We start from the raw sequence: 20,875 nt of genomic DNA on the forward strand, positions 1-20,875 counted from the left end.
TGACACCAGCCTCTATTAAGAAAAGCCAGAACAAAAATTTAAGAGAAATGAAGATAACCTAAGAGTTACATGCAATGACATGAAAAGAAACAGGATATGCCTCATTGGAATACCAGAACAAGAGGAGGGGGAAAAAAAAAAAAAACAGAAAATTGTGGAAGATTTGATACAGAAAATTTCCCCATATCATGAAGGAAGAGAAGATCTGCGTTCAAGAAGCTCAATGAACACCATACAGGATAGATCCAAAGAGAAAGTCACCAAGACATATCATAATCACACTCTCCAAAAGCAAAGACAAAGAAAGAATCTTGAGATTGGCTTGGGAAAAAAAGAAATATCACCTATAATGGACAACCAATAAGACTAATTTCTGATTACTCAGCAGAAACCATGCAGACATGAAGGCAATGAAGCGGTGCATATAAAGCACTGAAGGAAAAGTACTTCCAACCAAGAATTCTATATTCAGCCAAATTGTCTATCATATCTGAGGGTGAAATCAAGACATTCTCAGACAAACAGAAATTAAAGGAATTCGTGAAAACCAGACCAACCCTACAATAAATGGTAAAGGGAGTCTTTACAACAGAGAACCCACAAAGAAAACAACAAATTAAAGTCAGGACACTTGATATCAACACTTAAAAAACAAACCAGAAATAAATGCTCAAAAGAAGCTTATAAAACAATGTACACAAAGAAACAAGGGAGTCAATCCGCAGATGACACCAGCAATAAAGAAAATAGAGGGAATAAAAGCTCTAATTACAAAACTTCCAAATAGAGAGGAAGACAGGACAATATCTTTATAGAACTGACTGGTCCAAAGTTAAGGTGACATGAATTTACTTCACGGTAATTACAAAGAAAAATAACAATCCCCCTGAGCAAACTCAGAAGAAAAACGAATGTGCTTAATAAGCACAAAACCAACAATAAGGAAGAAAAGAGAAGAAACACTTGGCAACAAAGTGAGCTCAGCACATAAAAATATTTGGAGCAAGGAAATCACCAACAACACAACAGAAAACACAATAGAATGACAGCAACAAATTCATACCTATCACTAATTACACTCAATGTGAATGGAGTAAATGCACCTCAATGGCAGATTGGATAAGAAAAGAGGACCCATTGATACAGTGCCTACAAGAGACCCACCTTAGACATAAAGATAAAAAACAAATTAAAAAATTAAAAAGTGGGAAAAAATATAGCAAGCTAATGGCAACCAAAAAAGAGCAGGAGTAGTAATACTAATTTCTGATAAAATAGACTTCAAGGTGAAAAACAGCGTAAGGGACAAAGAAGGTCATTATATGATGCTAAAAAAGATCAATTGACCAAGAAGATATCACTATAATTAGTATCTGTACACCCCATGAAAGTGCTTCAAACTACAAAAAGCAAATATTAACTGAATGGAAAGGAAAAATAGACTACTCAACAATAGTAGTAGGAGACTTTAATACACAACTTTCAAGGAGGGACAGAACAACTAGAAAAAAAAAAAAAACTCAACACAGATACAGGAGAACTCAACAACACAACCAACTAACTCGATTTCATAGACATACACACAGCACTCCACCCAACAAAACCACACACAAGCCACGTTTTTCTACAGTGCACATGGATAATTCTCCAGAATAGACCATATGTTATGACACAAAACAAGCTTCAATAGATTCAAAAACATTGAAATACTACAAAGCATCTCCTCAGGCCACAATACTATAAAGTAGAAATCAATAATAGGAAGATTTAGGAAAAAATATCAAATACATGGAAACTGAATCATACACTGCTTAAAAACTACTGGGTAACAGAAAAAATAAAGTGGGAAATTAAAAAAAAAAAATTTAGAAACAAATGGAATGAAGATACATCTTACCAAAACCTATGGGACACAGCAAAAGCAGTACTCAGAGATCAATTTATAACAATAAATGCAAACATCACAAAAGAGGAAAGAAACAAAATCAACACTAAAACTCAACAATTTCAACAATTTGAAAAAGAGCAACAAAAGAAACCTACACTATCCAGAAGTCAGGAAATAAAGATTAGAGCAGAAACAAATGAAGCAGAAAACAAAAACCCATAGAACAAATCAACAAAACAAGAAGTTAGTTCTTTGAAAACATAAACAAAATTGACAAAGCATTGGCAATTCTAACAAAGGAAAAGAAAGAGGGGATGCAAATAACAAGAATAATAAATGAAAAGAGTGGCATCACAACAGAACCAAGTGAAATAAAAAAGATATTGACAGAATATTATAAAGAACTTTACTCAAACAGATTAGAGAACCTAAAAGAGATGGTCAAGTTTCTGGAAACATCAGATAAACGTAAACTATCCCAGTTGGATATAGATTACTTGAACACAGCCATAACAAAAGAAGAAATTGAGCAGGTCATAACAAAACTTCCTACAAGAAAAAGTCCTGGCCCAGATGGCTTCACTAGAGAATTTTACCAAATATTCAGGGAAGAGTTGACACCTATACTACTCAAGCTATTTAAAACATAGAAAAAGTTTGGAATACTCCCAAATTCATTTCATGAAGCAAGTATAACACTGATACCAAAACCAGGGAAAAACACCAGTAAAAAGGAAAACTTCAGATCAATATGCCTTATGAATATAGATGCAAACATCTTCAACAAAATCCTAGCCATCATCCAACAACATATCAAAAAAACAGTACATCCTGACTAAGAGGGATTCATATTAGGTATGCGAGGATGGGCCAACATCACAAAAACAATCAATGTAATACACCACATGAACAAAACAATAGAACCATATGATCATATCAATTGATGCAGAAAAAGTATTCGATAAAATCCAATGTCCATTCCTGTTCAGAACTCTCAGCAAAATTGGAATTAAAGGGAAACTTTTCAACATGATAAAGGGCATGTACACAAAGCCAATAGCCAACATAATTGTTAACAGAGAAAGTCTCAAAGCATTCCCCTTGTGAACAGGAACCAGACAAAGATGTCCTCTATCACCACTTCTATTTAACATTATATTGGGAGTCCTAGTTAGAGTAATAAGGCAAGAAAGAGAAATGAAAAGCATCCAAATTGGCAAAGAGGAAGTAAAGCTATCTCTATTTGTGGATTATATGATTCTATTCATAGAAAACCCAAGAGACTCAGCCAAAAAATTACTGGAACTAATAGAGAGGTTCAACTAAGTGGCAGGATACAAATTCAGCATACAAATCAATTTGATTTCTCTACATCAACAAAGACACCTCTGAAATGGAAATAAAACAATACCATTCACAATAGCTACCAAAAAGATAAAATATCCTACCTAAGAAAAATACAAAACACTACTACAAGAAACTACAAGGGATCTACACAAATGGAAGACCCTACCTTGTTCATGGATAGGAAGACTGAATATCGTAAAAATGTCAATATTACTGAGAGCAATCTATGCATTCAATTCAGTCTCAATCCAGATACCATCAACATTTTTTACAGATATGGAAAACCAATTATTAACTTCATATGGACAGTAAAGACACCTTGCATAGGCAAAGCACAGCTGAAGAAGAAAAACAAAGCAGGAGATCTCACACTCCCAGATTTCAAAACCTACTATATAGCCACAGGAATCAAAATGGTGTTGTACTGGTACAATGACAGACAGGTAGACCAATGGAATAGAATTGAGAACCCAGGTATAGACCCATCAATCTCTGGACAGCTGATCTTCGACAAAAGACCAATACCCATTAAATAGAGGAGAGATAGCCTCTTTAACAAATGGTGCTGGCAAAATTAGATTTCCATCTGCAGAAAAAAATGATATAAGACCCATATCTCATCCCATACACACACACACACACACACAAAAAAAAAAAACTCAAGTAGGATCAAAGACTTAAATGTAAAACTCCAAACTATAAAGCTCCTCAAAGATAAATAGGGGCAAATCTAGGGACCCTAGTGTTTATGACATAAATAGACTATCAAGCATAACCCAAAATGCACAAGCAGTGGAAGAGAAGCTAGATGACTAGAACTTTTTAAAAATTAAAATCCAATGCCCACTGAAAGACTTCTTCAAAAGGGTAAAAGAGAACCTCCAGATTGGGAAAAATATTTGGCTATGACATATCTAACAAAGAACTTTTCTCCAAAATTTATAGAAAACTTCATCACTGCAATGCCAAAACAGGAACAATCCAAATTTAAAATGGGCAAGACATGAGCAGACACTTCACTAAAGAGGATATACTGGCAGCTAACAAACATGAGGAAATGCTGACAATAATTAGCCATTAGTGTCATTGTTAGATGCCATCGAGTCATCTCCGACTCATAGAGACCCTATGCACAGCAGAACAAAACGCTGCCCAGTCTTGTGCCAGGCTCACCATCCTTGTTATATCTGAGCCCATCATTGCAGCCACTGTTTCAATCTATCTTGTCGAGGGCCTTCCCCTTCTTTTGTTGACCCTCCATTTTACCAAGCATGATATCTTTCTCCAGGGAATAGTTCCTTCTGACAACATGACCAAAGTAGGTGAGACGAAATCTGGACATTCTCGCTTCCAAGGTGCATTCCGGCTGTACTTCTTCCAAGAAAGATTTGTTAGTCTTTTTAGCAGACCATGGTACTCTTAGCATTCTTCTTCAGCACCACAACTCAAAAGCATCAACTCTCCTTTGGTCTTCCTTATTCATTGTCCAGCTCTTACATGCATAAGAGGCAATTGGAAATACCATGGCTTGGGTTAGGCACACCTTAGTCTTCAAGGAGACATCTGTGCTCTTCATCACTTGAAAGAGGTCTTTTGCAATAGATTTTCCCAATGCAATATGTCATCTGATGTCTTGACTGAAGCTTCCATTGGTGTTGATTGTAGAACCAAGTAATATGAAGTCCTTGGCAACTTCAATCTTTTCTCCATTTATTGTGAAGTTGTTTATTGCACTACTTGTGAGGATTTTTGTTTTCTTTATATTGAGGTGTAATCCATATTGCAGACTGTAGTCTTTAATCATCATCAGTAAGTGCTTCAAATCATCCTCACTTTCAGCAAGCAAGGTTGTGTCATCTGCATATCACAGGTTGTTAATGAGTCTTCCTCCAATCCTGAAGCCACGATCTTTTTCATATAATCCAGCTTCTTGGATTATTTGCTCAGTATACTTATTGAATAAAGTATGATGAAAGGATAAAATCTTGGCACACTACCTTCTTGATTTTGAACCATGCAGTATCCCCTTGCTCTGTTCGAATGACAGCCTCCTGATCTATATGCTGGTTCCTCATGAGTACAGTCAAGTGTCCTGGAATTCCCATTCTGCTCAATGTTACCTAGTTTGTTATGATCTACACAATTGAATGGTTTTGCATAGTTAATAAAATATAAGTAAACATCTTTCTGGTATTCTTTGCTTTCAACTAAGATCCATCTGACATCCTCATTAGCCATTAGAGAGGTCCAAATTGAAAAAAAAAAAAACAACGAGATATCATCTCACTCCAGCAATAATAGCAAAGTTCAACAAGACAGAAAATAACAATTGCTGGTGAGATTGAGGAGAGACTGGGACTCTTATATGCTTCTGGTGGGACTGTAAAATGGAAAATTGTGAAAAATCGTATGGTATTTCCTTAAAAAACTGTAAATAGAAATATCATTTGAGCCAGCAATTCCATAACTAGAATTATATCCTAAAGAGGTGAAAGAACACCAACAGATATATGCACATCCATATTTATGGCAGCATAATTCACTATAGCAAAGAGATGGAAATATCCTAAATGCTCATCAATAGATAAATGGATAACCAAATTATGGTACAGGAGCTCTGGTAGCATAGTGGCTAAGGCACTTGACTGCTAACCAGAAGGCTGGTGGTTCAAACCCACCAGCCACTCCTTGGAAGGAAGGTTGGGCAATCTACTTCCATAGTGACACTGCCTCAGAAACCCAAGGAGGGGTCATTATGAGTTGGGACTGACTCAATGGCACATAACAACAACAATTATGGTACATCCACACAATGGAATACTATGCTACATTAAAGAATAATGAAGAATAAAAGAATCATCTCACAACTTGGATGAATTTGGAGGACATTATACTGAGTGAAATAAGTCCATTGCTGAAGGACAAATATTGTATGAGCCCATTATTGTAAAATGTCAAGGAAAAGTTTACTTAGGGAAGGGGACTCACTTTTTAGGTTACTGGGGATGGAAGGGAAGGGGAGGGAAAGTTTCGGACAAGTTTAGAGTCACATGTTGATTTGGATAAGGGGAGGGATGGTATGGAAAGAATCTGTAACTAGGATGATAACATTGGGGAAAAGAAGGTCACTGAAACATGCACATAAGAGAGAGACAACAGAGGCAAACCCTAGTATATGCGCAATACTGCATTACCACTAACACCAAACACAAGGCTACCGATAAATACATAGACAACTGAGAAGATCAGATGGGGGTCAGTGAACAGGAATGTACCCTAGAATAAGGACAGATTTAGCTGAAGACAATCTTGCATAGATAGTAGTGATACAAAATTAGCTACACTCATTTCAGAAGCAACAGAAGACAGAGTTGGAGTAATTTCTCATTGTCAACCAAACACCTTGAGAGAGAGAATCACCTGTCCTGCTGACTTGGGACCATAGTATTGGGGGACACCAAGGTCAATTGGCACAACATAGTACATAAAAATCTTGTTACACAACCTACTTTGGTTAGTAGCAACTGGGGTCTTAAAAGCTTTCAAGTAGCCATTTAAGATCCAACAATTGGTCTCCTCTCATCTCAAGCAAAGAAGAGTGAAGAAAATCAAAGACATTTGGAAACAATTCGTCCAAGGATATGATGGACTTGGTGACCAGAGGAACTAGATGGTGCCTGGCTACCAATGCCAACCACTCAAGAAGGGATCAACTGGAGATCCTGGATTAAGTGAGAGGAAAAATGTGGAACAAAATTCAAAAGCACAAAAATAACCAGAATTACTGTTCAGACAGCATCTGATTTGACCCCCAATATTATGGGCCCCAATATCCTTTGGGCCTGGGATTGGACTCACTCCCAAGGACTGACTCTCAGCCCAGCAGTAGAAAGACTTACCCAACCCTGAGCGATGTACCCACCCACTCTAGGGAGATACACCACTTAGAGCAATTGGCCATGGGGCACAAGAGAGGCAGCAGTCATATGGAGAAACAGCTGCAATTGGACAGACAGGAGTGCATATGTAAGAAGGGCACTGGGCGGGGGGTGTCACAGGGATGGGAAGGGAGGAGAGGGCATTATGATTGGGTATGGTAATTGGGGTGTGAAAGCAAATATACACAAACTGTTGAATGTAAAACAAATTTTGCACTGTAAATTTGCACCCAAAGCACAATTAAAAAAAAAAAAAAAAGAAAAAATAGGAAGGAAAGGAGGAAAAACAAATAAATTGTGAAACTGCAAAAAAAAAAAAATCTGTAGGTCAGAAAGTAGACCAGAGACTTCTGAAGATTTATAACCCAAGAACTGAAGGTCAGGCATCAAGAAGAGTGCAGGGTCATGTGAGAAAGTGAGCTTTGCCAGAGAATCTATTTATATACTGAAGACAGACCACACCCTCAAAGAAAGGCTCCTTTTGAGTGAGTGGTTGCTCATAACAGATCACAAAATGGAAGGTAATTGCATTATGGAAGAGGAGATCCTAAATGGCTGAGAATCACAACCTAGCTATGTTGACACATACCATTGATCATCACTGAGTAAGGGCACGCTAAGCAGAAGCAAAGAAGCCAATGTTCTGAACCAAAATGAGCAAACAGAAGAGATGATGAGGATGATGTAAGGCCTCATTTCAAGACGTTTTAACTATCTGTCATCAAGTTAAATTCATAGGGTGTTCAAAGGCTGACTTTTCAGAAGTAGATCTGTAGGTCTTTCTTACAGATTGTTAACTGTTTATAACACCCAGCTTGTGGATTCTACTATGAATGGTATTAAAATGTATTAGAAGATATTGAGCAGAAGAGTGACATACTTTCTCCTTCCTTGTTAAAAATTACTGTGAAGTGTAGACTATGGGCACTGCTGGGGAACAAGAATAGAAACAGTTAAGAGGTGATTACAGTAATCTAAGTGACACATAATTGTGGCTTTGGCCAGGAATACTAGCAGTGGATGGGTAGGTAAGTAGCTATCTCCCATATATATTTAGATGGTAGAGCTAAAATGTTGATGCAGTTTTTAAGAGAAGTAATAGAGCAAAAGAAAACTCCAATTTTTTTTGGCTAAGCAACTGGAAGAATGGAGTGCTACTTACTGGAATTCCAGTGAAGTGGGAGTGTGCTCTTGGGTGAGGCGAGAAATAAGGAACTTGTTTTAAGATTTATTAAGGAGCTCTGGTGGTGTAGTGCCTAAGGCATTTGACTGCTAACCAGAACCTTGGCAGTTCTAAACCCACCAGCCACTCTGCAGAAGGAAGACTGGGCAGTCTACTACAGTAAAGATTTACTACCTCAGAAATCCAAAAGGGGTCAGCATGAGTCAGAATTGACTCTATGGCAGTAAGGTTTTTTTTTTTTTTTGGTTTTAAAACGTGAAATTTTGAATGTTGTTAGATATAAAAGTCTAAGTTGTGAATAGGTAGTTGGATATACATGTTGTATTGAGTTTGAGGGAATTGGGGGCTGATCAAGAAAAAAAGATATGATCACAAGATAGCAACATCTTTAGCCTCTACTTACAAGATACCTGCAATCCACAACCTTAGTTGTTAGATTTAAAAATTTCTCCAGACTTTGCCAAATTCCTCAGGGAAGAAAAGTGTTTGAGGCTAAGAACTATTGGTATAGCCCATGTCTTCCCTTGTTGTATTAAGCTTACCTACGGAGGACAGGAATTGGGGAGAAAAAGGGAATCCCAGTCCTTAGAATATTTACATCCCTTGACTTAATCAGTCTTCCTTAGAATTTGAGGTTTTCCAGCAGTTCAGCTCAGAGCCTGGCTGTGATTTCATTCCTTCTGTAGTTAGAAGTTTCCAATGCACAATAATTCCTAAAGTCCTTTGTAACTTAGCAGTAATAGGAACTCAGGGAGCCTTTACTTAGTAGTGGTTTGTGGGCCACAAAGACAATCATCTCCATGATTCCAAACAAGAGGTGTATAAAGTGAAGGTCAAGTGGTAATTGTAGAATAAATGGGAACTCAAATAGAAATGAATTGCAAACATATTGGGACAGTTTTCTGGTTACATCATAAACTTGCTTGACACCAATATCAATGACTTTAACCCAGAGAAAGAAATTATTGTTCTTGGATTAGATCTTTGCCACTGAGCTAGCATAACCATGATTTACCACACAAGACTCAGTTCCATTTAACCCTGGGGCACTTTACAATGTTTTCAGTAAAGTACATTCATTCTGGAATATTCCAAAGGGGGGATTTATTCTATAAATCTGAGCACAGTGCTTCAAATTCTTCATTCTGCTCATTTATTTCCTACTTAAAGAAACATGCTACCAATTTTTAGATCCATTCTCTAAAGCCAATAGAAGTTCACAGTGTCAGTGGTTATCATTATTGGTTTCTTGCACATGAGATAGTTCCCCCTAATAAAAATTTCATCCCATATAATGGGTATAGATGCATATATTTTTTTGTGTTTTTATTTTAAATATCACAGTACAAGACATAGGACTGTAAAATATGTCAAAACATAATCATGCTCTGGGGAAAATAGGATTTGTTGTATGCTTCAGAGAGCAGAAGATAGAGTCTTCAATTGCTTACTGCAGATATGCCATTTCTAATAATAATAAAATTGTAGAAGATGGTGTCAATGCAAAACTACAGAAAATGTTTCAGGAAGGACCAATTATCATTCAGCTCTAATGTTACCTCTGAATCATTGTGGGGGAAATGCATCACAGCCATTAATAACAGATAAATGTCATAGATGGTGGAGAAAATATTTAAAAATTCAATGGTTTCAACATAAGTGGCTCATGAATTATACATTTAATTAAGAAAAGCCAAATGGAAAGATTTTTAAACTTCTAATTTCCAAGGTATTTTTTTTTTCCTTCCCCATTAAAAAATATACAAATTAAGTACTGCAGAGGCTGATGATGGAGGAAAATAGATTAAAGCCCCCACTGCAGGCTTACTGTTTGGGCAAATAGGAAGAGGCAGCCCCTGGGGAGAAGAGACTAGGGAAAGATGAAAAAATACAATGACAGGAGCATCTCCCAGCTTAACATCTTCATCAGTTTACCAAGGGGCACAAAAAGACACCTGGACTATATCAGCTCTTTTCTATCTTCCCCTCTGCTTCTTTACCTGTAAAATGAGGACATTGGGCCAGACAATCCCTCAAATCCCTTTCATTGCTGACATTCTATGAATCTATGATTGGAGAAATATTTTCTTCTCCAGGTTCCAACAAAACCATCCAAAGACAGACATATAAGGCAGCCACCATTTGTTCAAAACCCAGGGCATTTCCATTCATATATTTATTATAGGAGCTCCGGTAGCACAGTGCCTAAGGCATTTGACTGCTAACCAGAAGGCTGGCATTTGAAACTCACCAGCCACTCCTCAGAAGGAAGACTGGGCAATCTACTTCTGTAGTGATACCACCTCGGAAACCCAAGAAGGGGTTGCTATGAGTCAGATCTGAGTCCATGGCCTTGAGTTTGGTCTTTTGGTTATAGTCATTATACAGAGAAGGATTTCTTTTTTTTTTTTTTTAACCATTTATGCAGTGGTTCTCAAAGTATGGTTTCAAGACTCTCAGCATGACTTAGGAACTTTTAGAAATGCAAATTCTTATGTTTCCCTCTCAGACTTACCACATCAAAAACTCTGAGGATGGAGTCCAGCAATTTGTGTTTTAACAAGCTCTATAGGTCAGTCTGATGCATACTGCAGTTTGAGAACAACTGTTTTAGGAGGAAAAATGACTTATTTGACATTTTACTTAAGAGTCCTATTCCCAGCTACCCTTAGCTATAAGCACTTTGGAGTAATTTAGTGTGACAGGTTAACCTTTTATCTTATAAAATATCAGGAAACTGGGCACAGGCAAACAATGTTGGTGGGGCATGGAATGGATGGTAAGGACTGATTGTCCTAGAATATGGATAGGTTTGTATAGACAGAGAGTTGGTAGTTTTAAAGGAAGTTTGAGGGTGAAGAAGGAGAGACAAGAAGGAGATTGACATAGAAAAATATCAATTGTTTCAGATAAGTAGGAAGGTGATATCATGGAAGGAATAAAGAATTTGAGATCTGACAGATTTAGTTTCAAGTCCTATGCTTCCACACATTAATAATATGAATTTGGGAAATAAAGTTTATATCCACCAGCCACTTATCGGAAGGAAGGTTGAGCAATCTACTTACATAGTGATACCACCTCAGAAACCCAAGGAAGGCTCCCTGTGAGTCGGGTCTGACTTGATGGCACACAACAACAACAACTAGTACTCCTATTGTTGTTAGTTGCTGAGTGCTTTCGAGTTTGTTCCAACTCATGGTGACCCTATGTACTACACAACAAAATAGCACCCAGTCCCACACCATCTTCAAAATCATTGTTATGTTTGAGCCCCTTATTGCAGCCACTGTGTCAATCCATCTTGTGGATGGTCTTCCCACTTTCTCTGATTTTCTACTTTTCCAAGCATGATGTCCTTCTCCAAGGGATTGGTCCCTCCTGATAACATGTCCAAAGCACATGAGATGAAGTTTTGCCATCCTCATTTCCATGAAGAATTCTGCAGGTACTTGGTCCAAGACAGATGTGTTCATTCTTCTGGCAGTACATTCAATATACCTCGCTAATACCATCATCCAAATGCATCAATCCTTCTTGGGTATTCCTTATTCATTGTCCAGATTTTGCATGCATGTGAGGTGATTGAAAATACAGTAGCTTGGGCCATATTAGCAATAACCAATTAGCTTCACAAAATACTTTTTGGGATGATGAGTATGAAACATAAGTGCTATGTAAATTTATTATTCTTTGTATCCTTCTCTATTTCTGGGCCACATTCTTCCAGTGTCATCTAAATAGTCCTCTCTTAAAGGATGATGCACTACATACAAGGACAGAATGGAAAGTTTTAGCAGCTAAGGTAAAAATGAATTCACCAAGAGAGAGATGGAGATTGTAGTCTCAGGTCTCAAAATTATAGGGTGAAGAATATAAAGATTTCTTGGGTGCAAGCAACAACCTGTAATTTCTGTTAAGTAAAAGGGGTTACAAAGGATTTCATAGAACTAGAGCTCATTTCTTTCCACAAATAGACATTGAATACAGATCCTTATGCTGAGATATATCCCTGAGAATTTGCTCAAGATTATCTTTATTTCACAAAAACTTCACAAGATGAGGAGTCCATGACAACAGGGGAATCTGAATTACATTTTTTCCTCTTCTCTATATTGAAGAATAATTTTCTATATAGGCAACTCTCTAGTTTCAAACAAAAACCCTTTGAGCATCTCTTTGGTGGAGACAGAGCAACAAGGCTTAGAAGTGAGGCAGAAAAAAAATATCAGTAAAGAAACTTAGAAGCAGGAGACCTCATGCAATGATGAAAGACCTCAGTAGGAACATGGCCAAGAAAAGGGAGATTCAGTACCTGAGAAGAGATCAAGAATGTCAAAGCATATTTTCAAAAATAAAAAAAAAAATGAAATGAGTTTATGCATACTTGATATAAAAGCATAAAATCTTAGGGAGCTTAAGAGAATATTGAGAGTGTAGCAGTCTACTTATAAAAGCATAGGTTTAACCATCCATCTTTTACAAAACTGTCTTTTTTCCAGCATCTCAAGAAATGCTCATCCACTCTCTGCTTGATCAATTCTAATGATAGCTCACTATTTCATAAATCATCTCCTGCTATAGTTCTAAAGTTTAGGCTATTCTTAGATATACTATAGGTCAAGAGCATTCTGTAGCCTTCAACAGACCTATTTCTTACTTTTGCTATCTGGATTTTAATGGAAAGGATTTGATTTAACCCTTTATCTGCATAGGAGCCTTTCAAATATAAAGATATCACTAATATTTTTCCAAATTATTTTTTCAGGGTCAAAAAATAAATTCTTATCCCTTTTGTGTGTGTGTGTGTGTCTGTGTGTGAAAGCTTCTAGTCTTTGATACGTTTGGCTATCTGCCTCTCAGTGCACTCAAGATTCTTAATTTCCTTCTCAATAAGATGTGTTCTGGACATAATATTCAAGTTGCAGATCAACTGTATGAGTCATTTGGAGGGTATTGACTAAAAATACAGATTCCATGGCACCTCACTCAGATGTAATGAAACCAAAGGCTAGAAGTAGGATTCAACATTTTGTAGTTTAATTGATTCTAACTCATGGTGATTCCATAGGTTTTTTTGTATTTAAACAAGCTTCCTTGGGGATTCTAATATGTATCCAGGATTGTGAATCAATACTGTCAGTAAGAGTTTGAACAGTTTAGAGTTTGAACTATTCAGAGTAAACAAACAAACAAAAAAACCCTCACAGCCATTGAGTCGGATCCCATCTTACACTTGACAAACTGTAGTTCATTTAGCCTCCCTGAGACTATTTACAAGCTGTTGTTTCTTCCTCCATTTACATAGTAACATATAGAAATTTAACATTCCAATAATAAAAGTCTTGTATTTTGCTACTTTAAAATAACTACTCCCATTGCTTTGAGATAACTACCTTATACACTGCCAGGTTTTCAAATATAATAATTGGTATGAACGTACACAAATAGCCACAGACAGATATATACTTTTTAGTTGGATCATATTAGACATACTTATTTATATATGTCATGTAACAATGCATCTTGGATTTTTTTTTAATCTACCTGGCACTACTCTTGTAGATTTAATGACATTTTCTTCATTTTCATATTTCATGCATTATGGCATTTTTGTTGTTTCTCATCATCTTTCTCTCATATATTCTTTATTCCTGAGAACAGTATCAGGGTCCTGTCTGCACAAATGAATTTGTTTTAAATTGTCAGACCCTTTGTTTCTTACTGTTGTCTATGAATTCACTGTCAGAATTTAATTATTTACCTTTTCATCACTATTAATGGTCTTTTTCTGTAGACTAACACCTTTTTCCTTCTCCTTCCTTTCCTCTCTCTAATGTTCCTACCACTCTCCCCTTTCCTTTTCTTCCTTTCTTTATTTAGTTCAACTCTGGTTTCCTAAGTATTGTTAAGTATATAGATAAATACAGATGTAGATATGGATACACACACACATATATTTACAGGGATAATAAAAAAGATGGCAATATTCTCCTACTTCCATTTCCTAAAAGTTTTCTACATGGATCAGAATTAATTTCAGAATAGCTGTTAATCTTTGTTGCCCCCTCAACCTTTAGAAAATTTAAATTCAGTGAAGAATGTTTCAGGTGATCTTCTTCCAGCTGAGGAAGATTACTAGACACATCAGAAAAGCTATCTCTTCTGTCTTGATTTTGCACCAGTTTTTTATGTAAGTACAGATGACCTGCAACCTCTGCTGGGACAAGAGGTCTCTAATAGCATTAGATGCTGTTCTCTGTTTTCCAGGTGTGTGAATGTCCATACAGGAAATATCTTTTGACACATTCTCATATATTCCTCTTCCTTATGTCCAGACTTATTTTTTGGGTCTCCTTTTGGATAAGTATATATTTCCATTTCCATATTCTATACAATAGGTTCCATGCTACTTAATTTCCATGACAGTGATTTTGTAGCCTTCAAGTCGTACCACTCTTACAAAGCCTAACCCAGGAGAGTATTTTCCTTTGCTCAAAGATATCTGGCTAAAATAAAAAGATTGCCAACACAATTTTTACAAGGATGTGGAGAAATTGGAACTCTTATGTATTCCTGATGAGGATGTAAAATGGTACAACCACTTTGAAAAATTCTTTGACAGTGTTTTTTTTTTTTAAAAAAAAAACATGTTTTAAAGTTAAACATATATCTACAAAATGACTTACTAGGAACTTGCCCAAAACAAATGAGGAGAATATCCACAGTCTTCTACAAGAATATTTATTTCATCCTGACACATGACGACCCCAAACTGGAAACTATCTGAATGCTCATCAATAAGAAAATGACTAAAAACATTTTGATGTTCATGAAATGGAATGCTGTTCTGCAATAAAATGGAAAGAACAGACAATCAAAAACATATAAATGAATTAAAAATATGTTAAATGAAATAAATGAGACATAACATAGTATATGGTCCCTGACTCCATCTTTGTGAAAACAAAATGTGAATAGAACTAAAATATCAGATACCGGTTGCAGTGATGGGATTGACCTGAAAGTGATGGGAGAAAATTTTCTGAGATGGCAATGTTCCATACTTAATTTTTATGTGATATTTACCTAAAGTATGTAATTATTGCTATTGATTGAACCCACTACTTAACATCTGTGCATTTTATAGCAAGTTGATTATATGTATTCATACTCATATATAAGATTTTCAGGGATGGTTTGCTTGATGCTCAGAAAAAGTGATCTTTCATCTTTAAACTTCTACTCATGCTATGTGCTCTCTGACCAATGTCTGTATACTTATCTAATACTTGTATGGCTCCCATTCATCCTACTGGTCTTAACATAGACATTAGTTTTTCTGAGAAGTTGAGGTCCTTACTCTGGATTCTCTATGGTGACCCCACATACACATCACCCTACATTAAAATTACCCAGACTAGTGATAACTAGTGATAACTGCTGTGAGCTTTTTGGGTCAGAGGCTTTACTTTGTTGTAGTTGAAGTCTTAAAATTATCACTGTCTGGTTATTCAGAAATTCTCTAATGGTTGAACAAATGAATCTCTAGCTAATTGGTAGATCCCTTGAATTTAAGTTTTTAAGGTCAAGTATTTAGTTAAATTCTTAACAGATACTCCTAATCATATTTAATGGAAATGTCCCTCTTATTATTCATTGAGAAACACTGCTCCAAAGTGAGTATCACTGAAGAAGTGTGCATTTTGAGATATGTCATATATATTGTAGCTTTTCTTTTTTTTTTTAAATTAGTTCATCCATGTATTCCAGTCTCAATCTTAAATTTCAAAACCCAGTAATCAGCAATGTGGCCATATAATTTATCATCCCAACTAGTATTTTTCTGAGTATTGAAACAAAATAAAACTTGTTGCTGTCAAGTCAATTCTGACACATGGTGAAACCATGTGTTACCGAGTAGAACAGCTCCATAGGGTTTTCTTGACTATAATCTTTACAGACGCAAATTGCCAGACATTTATTCCACAGCATTGTTGCGTGTGTTCAAACCACCAACGTTTTGGTTAGTAGTCCAGTGCAAACTGTTTGTTACACGCAGGGAAGGACATTAATCATTACAAGACATCAGATGTACACTAGGCAAGCAGTGACATGGTTTTATTCTAATGCTTGAGAAGTAGGCAACAAAATGTTAAGATAAGAATGAATACAATAAGAATAATATATTTTTTTTTATGTTTTCCAGATTTATCTTATGCATGGACCTTCAATGATAACCCTTTATATGTCCAAGAGGACAACAGACGGTTTGTATCTCAAGAGACAGGAAATTTGTACATTGCTAAAGTGGAACCATCAGATGTGGGCAACTACACTTGCTTTATAACAAACAAGGAAGCCCAGAGAAGTGTGCAAGGACCACCCACTCCATTAGTGCAGCGCACTGATGGTAAGATGATGGATGAGTTATCTTGGGAATATACTTTGACCAAGGCTCTTGAAGCCTGGTGAAATCTGCAAAGCTTTCTGCTTCATTCTTGTTCAGCATAGCCACATCATCAATGAGTTTAGGTTCAACTGACAAATATGAATCATGTATTATAAAACATTCAGTTGAAATTCTGTAACTCACCCATATAATATAGTATACATGGTTCCGGACACACTGTGCCTTCTCTCTGCTGGCACTGGAATGGAATATCTTTTCTTTGCATAAGGACTATTTCAAAGAAAAAAAAAATGTTTGAGGGAGTTAATATATGTGTGTGTGTGCACGTGTGTGTGCTGCCAAGTTTATATAATTGAATGAACATATACTTAATGAACATATGATGCAGCTTTTTAAAATGCCCCTTTCTTTTCCATATTTGCCTTTTTTGCTCATCCTTTATTTACTTGGCTGGCAGAATGAGGGAAAAAGTTCATATCCAAGGAAAGCAAAGCAAACCAATAATAATTAAGAGCATTCTAAAGAAAAATGAAACAAGATTTACATACTAATTATATTCCTCCAAGGAACATAATTCAGATTAGTCTCTGACAAGCTTTGCAGCTTAGTCAAGTCATAGCCAGTACAAGATTTAGAGAGCTAGGAAATTTAAGCAAGTCATTGAAGTGGAAAAATCCTGTAGTTGATTTTTTAATTTAATGTTCACAGTGGGAAAAGTAAAGATAGAAAATCTGTTGGAGCATTTTATGATCAGATTCTGGACTTGAAATACCTTATAGTTTTTCTTCTCCCCCTCCCCTGGGAGGAGTTTAAGGAAAGGAAGAATATAACATTAATAATGGGTAACAGAGTTATGGAACCAACTCTATGCAGGGAGTTCTTAGGACAGGCTTTTTAAAACCTTCATAATCACTAACTACCCAAATATATTTGTGTGGTCTTAATTCAGAATTGAGTAGTCACTGAATTTTATTCATGAGTCCAATTTAAATCTTTTAGTGAGTACTCTGAAAACTCTGTTGATGACTGGAAGAGCTCCTGAGCTAACAATATGTATTAAGGTTCTACCATATATATTTCCATTTTGTTTCTCTTCATTTCAGACTCTTCCCTTCTAAATTTCTTACATCTTCCATCTCTCCTATTCCCTTGAACACAATTGTTATAAAAATAGACTGAAAATATTATACATAATATGAAAAATCAAGCCTCTTCTGTAAGTTTGCACCCAAGAAAGTTCAGGTTTTAAGCAAATAGAAAATAACTTAAAAAAAAAAAAAAAAACTTACCATTTCAATTAAATGAAGTAGTGCTCTACTCTTCAACCATACCCTTTTCAAATATTTTGGAATGATCAAGGTCATAAAACTGAGGTATTTTTATTTTGTATATATTATGTAAATTTCACATTTTCTAAAATTGTACTGGCTGACAATTCAGTATTTTTTTTAGGAATATATTACTCTGGTGTTCAGGTTATAAATGAAAAATTATCAAAGTTTTGAAGAAATCTTGAGTTATCGCTGATTAAATTAATCAGATTCATTAGTATACCCTAGCAATATATTTCTGTTTGTTATAACTCCTCGGTAGATATTGAGTCTACAATGTATTAGATAACTATATTAGTCTTAGCTTAGTCCACGCTTACAATTGCTTATCAGAAATTAAAAAAAAAAAATTCTGAAGACCCAAATGTTTTGCATAAGTGTACAAGAAACTAATTTAATGGTAATACCTTATTCAAGTGACATGAAAATGTATACATCTTTACCTCACTTGGCACTTGGTATGGTTAAATGATATGTTTCACTGAAAAAATACTGGTATTTTGGATTAAGAGTTGCTGCATCAGTCTTATGTAATTATCTGAAACTTTCCTTTTTCATAAGCAGAGCTGGCCCCAAGAGTTTCATGAAAGGGTGAAGGATCACTAAAGAATAAACTTTTTTTTTTTCTTTTTTTAACTCAGAAGCATTTTAGAATCTAAGTGTCATTAGTTCTTAATTGAAAACACTAATTCTTTTTAAGAGGTTGATGTGGAAGATAAGGAAATTTGGTATGTCTCTAGCCTAATTCTATGATACATCTTAGATTATTTTTTGTTTGGGGTGGAGGAGGATGAATTAATTTCTTACATAGCATCATGAAGTTTCCTTGCCCTCTGTGTCCCATTAACTAACAGAAAAATATTATTAACTGAAAGACCAAATAATCAGGTTTTCATTAATGAAGCATTTACTTCATAGAAAATTCTATTCTCCAGAAATGCTGCTAGCTCTTTTGATATTTAACAGGTGTGATGGGGGAATATGAACCAAAGATTGAAGTGCGTTTTCCTGAAACAATACAAGCTGCAAAGGATTCATCTGTAAAACTGGAATGTTTTGCCCTTGGAAAGTAAGGTGGTTTTGCTTTGTTTTGTTTTCCTAGTTGCTTTAATTTTTTTAAAACCTCTTTGTTATTCAAGCATTGCTCTAAGGTAAATCACAAAATGGATTTAAAATGCTGGGTAAAAGTGGAACTTTCTGATTGGAATTTAAACAAACATGTCTAATACTCTCAAAATGATTGGGGCTGCAGTTCTCCCCTAAATGTGCTAATATTTCCTCTCGTTTGAGCATAATGAGGCCCATTTAGGAAGCATGTTGCAAGGGAATAATAGCACTTGCATAAAATGATGGACACATCATTCACTCCATCTTGTCTTACATCCAGAAATACATTGCCTGCAGTGTCTCCTTGCTTAATTAATCAGCAATTCTTGTAAATGAAAAACCTGCCCTACTCGTTTCAGAAATAAGACCAATTAAAGGCCATTGTTCATAGTAGATAATTAGTATTGAGAAAAACTTGCCCTGGGTAGTGGAGGTTTGTGGTTTTACTTGGATTAGGATCATGTCTGAAATGTTTAAGGCAGCAAAATATCTGCATTTTTACATGGAGTAACAGGAACATCTATGTCTTTTTGTGACATTTGAATTTATTTATTTATTTGCCAGTAAACATCACTACCCAATAAACAAGTAATATAGCTAGATGAGACATGAATGATCATAAGAATTACCTGGGAATATAGTTAAATTGGGATTCTGATTCTGTAAATATGGGATAAGGTCTGATTTCATTTCTAACAAAATCCCAGGTGATACTGATTTTTCTGGTCTCCAAAACTTACTTTGAGTCTTAAGAGGCTTAACTTGCACTGTAAGTTTTGAAGACTTACCTCTAAACACAAAGAGGCCATTTCTAATGTGGCCATCAAATTTAAAAATCATGAATTACCCCAAATTCTGTAACATATCCTTAAAATCACTAGTCTTGTTATTAACTAAATACAGCAATGTTGTTGTTGTTGTTATTTGCCCTCAAGTCGGACCCAACTCATAGCGACCCCTTCTTGGGTTTCCGAGGCAGTATCACTACGGAAGTAGATTGCCCCATCTTCCTTCCGAGGAGTGGCTGGTGGGTTTGAACCGCCAGCCTTCTGGTTAGCAGTCAAGTGCCTTAGCCACTATGCTACCAGAGCTCCTATCAAAGGCTTAAGAGATCATATTTCATTTTTTACAGTACTGGTGACATAGTTTTTGTCCAATAAATAATTATCCATTGAGTGAATGATTCTTAAGAAAATGACAGAGGTTTGACATCAGTTTTATTTGTTTGCTTGTCTTTTAAGAAATGATGAGCTTTTGCCATTTCAAGATTTCTCAGAAATAAAAGTTCACAAAGAAATATTTGTCAGGAACATAGTTAAGCATTAGATATTTTATTTTAAAAACAAACCAATGAAAGCAACTGAAAAGAATATTAATAGCCTATTCCATCATATTTGGGACCAGAAAATATGGATTCCAGGAATTTTAAAAAAAAGAACAAAAACTATTGCAAAATAAAATAACTTTGAATATCATTGAGGCATGTTCTCAAGAATCTAAAGTGAATGATTTCATTTCTTAGACATCTATAGCTAAGCATTTATTATATGATATTTCTAATCTTTGTAATAGTATGTCATGTTTGTACTATATGTGATTATATTAAGATATAATCATGATCAAAGCTCCAACAGTCTTATTTACAAAAGTGGAAAATCAAGTCCTCTA

General features: G+C 35.6%; 1 protein-coding gene across 1 annotated transcript in view; it reads left to right on the top strand.

Moving 5' to 3' along the window:
- Positions 1-20,875, top strand: part of LOC103204055 (contactin-6) — a gene marked incomplete at its 5' end in the record, with an annotated part of 246,435 nt that overhangs the window by 17,769 nt on the left and 207,791 nt on the right. Inside the window, 2 exon segments of the mRNA XM_007949175.2 lie at positions 16,566-16,769; positions 19,067-19,169. Coding sequence (XP_007947366.2) covers positions 16,566-16,769; positions 19,067-19,169 — 307 coding nt within the window.

This window comes from Orycteropus afer, unplaced genomic scaffold, assembly GCF_000298275.1.
Source record: "Orycteropus afer afer isolate SDZICR_OR568_19922 unplaced genomic scaffold, OryAfe1.0 scaffold00241, whole genome shotgun sequence".
NCBI classification, from domain to species: domain Eukaryota; kingdom Metazoa; phylum Chordata; class Mammalia; order Tubulidentata; family Orycteropodidae; genus Orycteropus; species Orycteropus afer.